This window comes from Notolabrus celidotus, chromosome 9 (genome assembly GCF_009762535.1).
Source record: "Notolabrus celidotus isolate fNotCel1 chromosome 9, fNotCel1.pri, whole genome shotgun sequence".
Taxonomy (NCBI): Eukaryota; Metazoa; Chordata; class Actinopteri; order Labriformes; family Labridae; genus Notolabrus; species Notolabrus celidotus.
This window is the reverse complement of record NC_048280.1, coordinates 23,817,569-23,826,980: the sequence shown is the minus strand read 5'-3', so window position 1 is coordinate 23,826,980 and position 9,412 is coordinate 23,817,569. Positions and strand designations below refer to the sequence as shown.

General features: G+C 39.9%; 2 protein-coding genes across 3 annotated transcripts; one reads left to right on the top strand and one right to left on the bottom strand.

Annotated features, from left to right (window-relative positions):
* Positions 1–1,375: 1,375 nt before the first annotated feature.
* On the top strand, positions 1,376–5,670 carry med22 (mediator complex subunit 22). 2 transcript variants are annotated; one of them, XM_034692978.1, is made up of 5 exons: positions 1,376–1,509; positions 1,704–1,876; positions 2,036–2,116; positions 3,540–3,748; positions 5,111–5,670. In XM_034692978.1, the coding sequence occupies exons 2-5, from the start codon at positions 1,754–1,756 to the stop codon at positions 5,301–5,303; spliced, it is 606 nt and encodes a 201-aa protein (XP_034548869.1). In that variant the 5' UTR covers positions 1,376–1,509; positions 1,704–1,753; the 3' UTR covers positions 5,304–5,670. The 2 variants fall into 2 exon arrangements, with proteins under 2 accessions (XP_034548869.1, XP_034548868.1); XM_034692977.1 differs by having other exon boundaries at positions 1,377–1,509; positions 1,726–1,876.
* c9h9orf78 (chromosome 9 C9orf78 homolog) lies at positions 5,671–9,409 on the bottom strand. Its single transcript, XM_034692975.1, has 9 exons — positions 9,008–9,409; positions 7,966–8,025; positions 7,803–7,854; positions 7,630–7,700; positions 7,428–7,505; positions 6,955–7,152; positions 6,669–6,805; positions 6,480–6,584; positions 5,671–6,121 (listed from the first exon to the last, which is right to left on the bottom strand). The coding sequence occupies exons 1-9, from the start codon at positions 9,082–9,084 to the stop codon at positions 6,024–6,026; spliced, it is 876 nt and encodes a 291-aa protein (XP_034548866.1). The 5' UTR covers positions 9,085–9,409; the 3' UTR covers positions 5,671–6,023.
* Positions 9,410–9,412: the final 3 nt, after the last annotated feature.

The window sequence follows — 9,412 nt, the reverse complement described above, 5'->3', positions numbered from 1 at the left end:
AGGGCCTTTTTCAACACAAGGGGTGTTAAGTCAAGCTGTCAATAATGTGCATATGAAAGTAAATTGCAGAGTAACAAATTACAGTGTTCAGCAGAGGTTACAGCTTGATTATTATTATTGTGAAATCCCAACAGGAAGCGCAAAAAATATGTAGTTTCAGTTTTAAACGCGATTCGCAAGGGTACGTATTTATGTAGATCCCGCCTTTTGCTCCGATCAACTCACAACCATGCACATTTTGAAGTAGACACTTTGACAATCAAAACTTATCAGATATAATTTCTCTAAGTCAATTGGTGTGGGCGTGGCACCTCGCTACATTTGGAGGACATTTTGCCAACCTCTAAACATTAATAACTCTCACATACAATAATGGATCAGGCCCAGGCCGGTCATGCATGATAAGTGCCCCAGCCTGAACGCTTCCATAGGCAAATATTCGCCAATATCATATAGCACCCCCTACTGGCAGCAGAAAATCACGTCCTGCAGTTTTTATCCAATCAACTCCTGCTTTGCTCAGAATGTTGTTGTCACACTGGAGATGAACATTTGTCAAAGGAATCTTCCTAAGTCAATGGATGTGGGCGTGGCAACCCCTCAAACTTTGATGTCTCGCCATGAAACAGGAAATACTTATAGCTCCTTCATACAGTGATCAATCTGTTTGAAGTTACATCAAATGATCAGGGTCCATCTGTCAGCACACCTATGGACTCATTTAGCTACTACAGCCATAGCGCCACCCACAGGAAATACATGGTACTGACATTTATATACATACCCGATACCCGATCTCTTCCAAATTTGACATGTTTCATCATGGACCCAGCCTGAACTCATCTATATACACATGTTTGTCATATGAATAGCGCCACCTAATGGACACGATGAGTATTTACTCTCAGAACATGTTTTTAACATGCTTGTGATCACAACTCTTTCTATAATGATCTGTGATGAACAATCCTTCAGAACATAATTAAAGACACAGCAGCATCCAATGGTGACAGGCAGTACTGCAATGTACACAATGCTGATAACTGCATGAGTATGCTCACAGTTTCAGCCTAGGCAGCACAGCAACACCTGCAGCACATCAGGCGGTGGCTTACATCAGGCGGTGGCTTCATCAGGCGGTGGCTTACATCAGGCGGTGGCTTACATCAGGTGGTCGCGCACATCAGGCGGTGCTTGCACGAGGGACCGCACATATCCGCTTGCAGTTTTAATTTTATTTTTTATTCTTCCCCCTATTTTTTTTTTTTTCAGTTGAATTGTTCATGTTATAGATCACATTAAAGGTGGAAAAAGTTCTGACATGATTGATCTTGTTCTCATTTTTTTTTACATCACAAAGCCTGGCATTTTTGCTCCACCAGCAGAGGGCGGGAGTTCACCGACAAACCGGATGTTCGTCGGTAGTCGTATCACACGAAGAAGAAGACAGGCCAACGTTCTTGTTAGCAAATTAGCAACATTTTTTTTTTTACAAACTATGCGGTAAAAGTAAGTGGTATATTCTACATAAGCTTTAATAATAAAATGTATTTATGCAATATCACAAACACGAGACCATGTTCGGCCATTGTTTTTACTAATCACTACCTGTTAGCACGCGCCTTCTCATGCTACCTAACGTTAGCTAGTGAAACTATCTTTTCTCTTTTACGTTAAAATGTAGTTCGATGAAATTATGTCAGTGTTCTTTCTCAATGTAAACAGATAACGTGGTGTTGCCTTCCTGAGCACGATGGCGACTCAGAGAGTGCTCCCTCAGAGCAAAGAGACTCTGCTGCAGAACTATAACAAAAGACTGAAAGATGACATCAGGTCCATCATGGACAACTTTACAGAAATCATCAAAACAGCAAAGGTACACAGATTTAATTTGCCTCTCTTTCATCTTTCCCTGTGGCAGCATTGTTACTGTCTTTTCCTCTTTAAACAGTGTGTCTGAATATTGCTTTCCAAATATATGAGTAATACGTGAGTATGTCAAATGTTAACAAACACACTTTTTCCCCGTGTACAGATCGAGGAGGAGACACAGGTTTCCAGAGCAACCCAAGCAGAGCAGGACCATTATGAGATGCACGTCCGAGCTGCCAACATTGTACGTTATCCAGCTTATACAAAGGCCTTCAGAGATTGTTTTTCTCCTACAGTTATTAACCCTGATTGCTGTTTCATGTTTATTTTTTAATTTATTTATGAAGTTTTGAGTTTATACAACATATAAACATAAACACACACAGACACACTGAACTTGTACAGACAATACCCCACAATAACACCACCACCCCCCGACCAAGGGTACACCCTAAATACAGAGCAAGAAGAGGAATAAACAGAGTAAACAAATTGACAAGCCAACAGATGGTAATAAAAAAAAAAATGAATAAAAATAAAAGGAGAGATAACCTCACATTAAGTTGAATGTAGAAATTGACATCTATTGGCAAGTAAGACAAAACCCAGATATATATAAAAAATAATCAAATAAATAAAGATCCAATGCATTCAACAAATGGAGACCATACTTTAGTAAATTTGTCAGGGAAACCTCTCAGTGTATGTCTAATTTTCTCTAGTTGGAGTTGAGAAAGCAACTCATGTACCCATCTTCTAAAGGGAGGGGGTTTATTAGACTTCCAATTCAATAGGATGAGTCTGCATTTGATGAGGCTACTAAATGCTACTGCTTTCTTCTGTGCATTTGTGGTATGCGTTTCTATAGGCATCAGCCCAGAAATGGCAGTGAGTGGGTTGGGCTAAAGAGGCGTATCGCATAAAGCAGAGAGGCAGTCAAATACAGAGGACCAGAAATTGACCATGGAGGGACAGGACCAGAACATGTGGCCCAAGGAGACTGGGTTGGGATTAACAGTGGGGTTTTTTTTTTGGCTAACCTGTCGTTGGAGTAATGAATTCTATGTAAAACCTTGAATTGAATTAACCCATGTTGTATGCGAATGGAGGAAGTGTGTACAGCAGAGATGCAATTCGCCTAGACATCCTCAGGAATTACTGTTACAAGATCCTGCTCCCAGGTCTCCTCCCTGATTGCTTTTGATAAATTATGGTAACATCAACTTTTGAAGAGGCTAAACTTTTTTTTATTTAAGTAAGAAATATAATATTATTACATTACTTTAGATAAACTATGTTTAACAGTATAAACCTACAACTTCCCTTGTAACCAACAGTTAAAGAAGCCATATTTTGGTGCCTTTGTCTACTCAAAGCTGTCTGTGAGACCAACAATTGTATTTTGTTCAGGCAGTGTGTAGTGTAACTGTTTTATACACTTGGTCTCAATGTTAGATACTCATAGTGAGTTTTTTTTTTTTTTTAAGTTTTGGATCTCCAAAAAAATGCCAAATGGTCTCGTGGAGAAAGAATAGCTACACACTGTTTGTTTGTAGTTTCCCATGTTTTATGCCCGATACTTCGTCTTTAGCCTGTAGACAGTCACAGAAAAATTCACATTTTTATTCTCTTTTTAACCCACTTCTCACTTATTTTTGTCCCGTCAGGTTCGAGCTGGCGAATCTCTGATGAAGCTGGTCTCTGATCTGAAGCAATTCCTGATTCTGAACGATTTTCCCTCCGTAAACGACGCCATCAGCCTGCAGAACCAACAGCTCCGCTCGCTGCAGGAGGAGTGCGACAAAAAGCTGACTTCACTCCGCGACGAGATCGCCATCGACCTGTATGAGCTAGAGGAAGAATATTACTCCTCCAGGTACAAGTAGGCCTGTACTTGCCCTCATCCCACCGCCCCTCTGTTGCCACATGCCCAGCACCATTTAGTGTCCCACCTTTGCCATTCACTGCTGAGCCTGGGGGAGGGGGGTTACTTCTTCCAGCTTCCAATTATCAACCCTTGGGTTGAGTTTCCCTCATCTTCATATCCAATCGGCAGCATTCATCCATACAAAGCATCACTACGCTCATCTCACTCAGTGACTTTGAGTTGTTGAAAGGAAGTGCCTTGAGTGTTTTTTTTCTATTACATGAAAAAGGTCAAAATTGGTCAAAGCAGGGTAGACTGCAGCTTTGAAGTGGTTTACAGCTGATTACCAGCAGTTTAAATGAGCTATGATAGTTCAGTTTGTGATGGACTGAATGATGCAGTTTGAAATACAGAGAGCCTTACAGGTGACACGGATTCATTTCACCTCGATGTTTATTTCTAAATGATGATCAGATTTCTGGTTACCTAATCTGCTGCATCTCAAAGACTTCAGAGAGGCTCTAGCAAACATTGTCAGGTACATGGGAAAGATGCAAAGTTAAGTGTAATTGTAAACAATGAGGCCTTTACTCTTTGTTTTATAATGAAAACATTTTAAACAAAGTAATGACCTTGTAAAATGTTTGGTCTTGCTTCATAATGAATTGTGTAGTGTGTTTCTTTGTGTGGATTCCTAGAAACACCACATTTTGAGGGAGACGGGTTATACATTGAAAGAACCAACATGTTATCAGAGAACAGATTTTATAGATGTATCATTCAATTAAGATAATTTATCATAAATGTATTTGATGTATGAAGAAAGATTTTAATGATGGACTGTAGATGAATGAGGTTTGAAAAGTTAGGTGTTTGTGATTCCATCCTTTTAAGACCTCAAGTGACACCCGCTGTAACTCCACAGCTGGAGACGATCACACAAGGGTTTGTTATTATATGTGTACGAGTTTGTTCCAGCTGTTCCAATCGACCCAGGATGATTTGAGAAATAAAGTAGAGACAAAATACTGCAGTAGTTTGTCATGTTTTCTGCAAGAAAGTACGTAGAAGTGTCTGTCAGTCCTGTTTGGAGCATGCTGGGTGTGGGCCTTCCTTCTTTGCTGCACTTGCTACGCTTTCCATCAGCAACTAATCACACCTTTTGCTGAGTTTAAAATCATTACAGTAACTAGTGAGCAATCAGCCGTCCTAAGCATTGATTTCGTTTCCACTTCTACATGCTTTTTATTGTTCGTGCGTCTTTACGTGCTCCTCTTTGTGTGACTGTGCTTATTCTGACCTGCCGCTCTCATCTGCTCCTCTCTTTCTGTGCTGCGCTGATTCTTTGTCTCCGGTTTCCGCTCTGCAAAGCTACAGTCAGTGGGACAGCACTGATCTGCCGCTGTGTGAGGCCTACCGCCGCCGAGACAGTTGGGCCTCCCTGGGCAGCAGCTGCAGCTCCACGCAGGGAGACAGAGAGGACACGGAGGAACCTCCTATACAGGAGGCAAACCCCCAACACCACATCAATGGACATGGGACATCTTCTATAGAGAAGCCATGAAGAGAAACATGGAAACAGACTGGAATACTTGTGTTCAGTTTGTACTTACTTTTTTTGTTTGACCAGGTCTGCAGCTGTAAAACATTTTGTGTTAGGTGCTAATACTAAAACAGAAGTCAGGAGGCCCAAACATTGATGTTTCAACGACCTCAAACACGCATGCCCTGATTTATATGCTGTATATACAATGTAGAGGGGAGGTCAGTACATTTGCAGCTTGTGAAGTGTTTGTATAGTTTTATACTTGACTCAGTATTGACAATAAGTGCATGCTCTTATTGTAGTTTGTAAGCTAGTTCTTTTGTACGGTTTCCCCCTTTTTTGTACTTCATAAAGCACTGATCAGATTAAAGAAAAATTCAAGGCATGTGGTTTCATGTTTTAATTCCTGATGACTCTAAAACATAATTATTCCACAAAATGTTAAGATTGAACTGGGAAAAAAAAGAAGGATTACACAAACTACTTTGACTCATCTGACAATCAGTCATCAGACAGCGTTGAGCCTCATTACCGTCTTACATAAAACATGAAAAAGGAACATGTACTGTATTCAGAAGACCAAAGGGCAATAGTTAAAGTATTTACAAAGTTCAACCCTGTCCTGTCTGGGAGTCATTTGATATCTGTCGAGAAAAACTGTCAACAAGCTATCTTCATGGCCCCATAATTGTTTTTAAAAATGGTCAAACAGTCAGGGTATTTCTTTCTTTGAGCTCCTCAATATCGGCGGTTCATCTTCTTGAACTTCTCATAATGGTAATCATCGGTGGCCTTTTCATTGTTTGGACGTTTGCGGTAATTTGGCGGTGATGTTGCTGGGGAAAAACAGATGAAGATATTAATCAGACTACAGTTTTTTAGAGCAGGGTTCCGAAAACTTTCCAGCCTGCGACCCCAAAATATAGGTGGCAAAAACTCAACCCCACTGTTCCTATAATTCAATTGCTTTAACTACTATTTGTGTTTATATTTTTCACAATAATGGGTAAAATATGCAATTTTTGATCATTTGAAAAATAATAACATTCTGGAAGACATCTCCAGACCCCCACATTGGGAACCACTGTTTTAGAAGAGTGCAAAGTAATTACTTAAAAGCTCATAAGTAAACTGCAGACTACTGGTGCTGAACAGCTTGACTATGCATATAAATATACATGTGCAGTGTTTTACCCTCTGGTCCTGGTTTCTCTGTGTCTCCTACACGCAGCGGCCTTGCTTTTGGCTCCTCTCTGTGTCTGTGGTGCCTCTGCGGTGCGTTGCTGTCCTCATGATAGACTGGGAAAATACAATTGCAAATGAGACCAAAATTTCATTTCTCAATTGCTACTGACCCGACATATTGAGAGCAAAATGACTCACAGCGATTGTGTTGGACGTAATTGACAGCAATGTTGGTGGGCACAAAAGATGTCCCGTTGTCTTTTTTCTTGTTCCTTTGTTCTGCCAGAAGCTTTGCCTTTGCTTCTTCTGTTGATATTATGTTCTTTATCTTTGCGCTGGAAAGAAACAACACAGCATCAGAGTTGCACTTTTTATGTCATGTTGTCACTGCATTAACTCAATGCAAAATCTCCTTCTTGCTAAACAGAATGAGATTCTAAAAAAATAAATAAAAATGAATCTTTTGAGAATTTTCAAAACATACTCAATGCCAAGATCGACTTCAGGGATCCCACTCAGCATCTGATTGGATAACATCTCCTCTGTTTTCTTGGCAGAATTGACGCGGATGTTCTCAGGCAGCTCATACAGGTGATCCTCTGCATTTTTCACCTTAACCCTCTGTTCCTCAGCTTCCACCAACCCCTTCTTCTTTTTCAGCTCTGTCTCAATATATTTCATCCTGTTAGAATGAATACAGGACAAAAAGATTTTGAATACCTCCATGAGACCCTTTGTGAGTAACTGTGTGCAAGTGTACATAATGATGAATACTTGAATGAACACTTTTCTTGAATGTTGGAGGCTATGTTATAATAATGTTAATTGAAATTTACTTTTATTTTTCATCTAAAGCTTTTATGAATCATGTGCATGCTACATATTTTATAGTGCCATGGAGAGAGAGGGTGTTTCTATAAGTGTTAAAATGTAATAAGGGTGAAAAGGCTCACTTACATATCTGCATCCTCGTCTCTTCTGTTCGTTTCTGCAGAGAAGGATGTGCCCAGGTTGAGGTCTGTCTCCTCTTCTGTCCTACATGTGGAAAAGAGGTCATATGTGATGACATACATCTTCCATTCCAGTAGTGACATACATTCACACAATATGTGAAATGTACTGTCAAAATGATGCATGACTGGCTTGATGAGTGACTTACATGTCCCTATTCCTGTCTTTGACTTTCTTCATGTCCACAACCCCTCCAGTCTTCAGCTTAAAGGGGTCATTCTATAGGAAAGGTTTAGTAAATGATACAGATATTTACAACAAACAGATATTTAAAGAAAATATAGAGATCAATCAAAAATAACTTTTAAAAAGGGTCCTTACATCAATGTCATCTTCTGGCGGCAGCATGTCTCCAACCAATAGGGCTGTTACACTAAACAAATGTGAAATGCAAATAAATACTTAATACTTTTTTGTATCGGAGAGACTAGAGGATCGTTATCGGTGATTGAGAGACACAATAAACATGTTGGATTTACATTACCTGACTCCAGTTTGTCGTTTTCGCAAACCCTGGAGCTCTTTTGCCTCTTCAACTTTTGATCTGTACCAAAAACACACAAAAATGATGCATGATTACTGAAATAATCACCTAAAACTGAAGCAACAGTTAGCATTTAATTTTGATTTTAAAATCTTTTTATTGGACTTTTTCCTTTTTTTATACATGAATTTTTGAAAATGCAGACCGCCATAATTCATCAGAAATGTGAGTCCCAAGGTCTTCAGCCCACCTTGGGTGGCCATTTCTTGAATTGAGCTGTATAATTTGGATGTCATGCCTGGCTGTAAAGGGTCCCAAGCAAGAAAATCATCTATCTGACCCCGTATTGGTGAAGATGGGAAGGGCACAAACAGCTTCTTGACAAAATTCAGTACTTGAAGGTATCTATAGAAGTGTGATTGTGGAATGCCATACTGTTGTGTCATTTTTACAAAAAGAATAAAATTATTGGCTTGATAGAGGTCATTTAGACATCTTAAGCCTTTTTAGACCACAGCTGATAGGCGGAGTGAGTCCAAGAGATATGGTGAGAACAGGACGTTACCTGTAAGAGGCATCAGAGGCAGTGCCTCAGTAAACTTGAAGTGGGACCTCAACTGTGACCATATCTTCAGTGTATTAGTGGTGCATAGAGCATTGATGTTAAATATACCGGATTACACGAGGCCTGCTCCATTTCAGACCACTTCGGCCCATGATTTTGGTAGAAATGACACCCAGTAAACCATCTTGTGAATACTGGAGCCCCGATAGTAATGCAAAGGCCCCATCTGCCTAGTTTCTTTCCAGATATGATTTCCTTATCATTAGGATGGATTTATTCCAGATAAAGGACCAATTGGACCACTTCTTTAAAAGTGGATTTTGTAATGAAGACAGGAATTGTTTGAAAGAAAAACAGAAAGCGTGGCAGGTAGTATTGAAGGTCTGTGGGTAACTTTGTAAATGTCAATAGAGTAAACGTATGCAAGCAGCGTGGCGTATTTGTGTTGATGTTTTTGAGTTTGAAAAAGTATGTTACCTGACTTCTTTGGCTGTCTCATCTTCCTCTGAGTCTGATGAATCCCTTCTCCGTCTGAAGCTTCTCCCACACGGCATTTTCAATCTTTCAACGCAGACAATCTTTAGTTTTAAACGTCGCAAAATATCCCTCGACGACAGCGGATGGTTATTGCGGAGGACAGTATTCTTCTTCTTCGAATTAAATTAAGGCAGACCGTACACTGGGAAGTGTAACACTAACCTCCACAGGCTGGGTTTTGTACTTATTGTACAGACCAGTTGAATTTAAGAAACTTCAATCGCTTGATGGATAGGATGGAAATTGCGTGTCGGTGGAGAAGATTTATTTTCTTCTTATTATTATATATTTTAATGGCGGTTGGCAAACAGCTTTTTGGTGCCCTTCCGCCACCACGTCGGACAG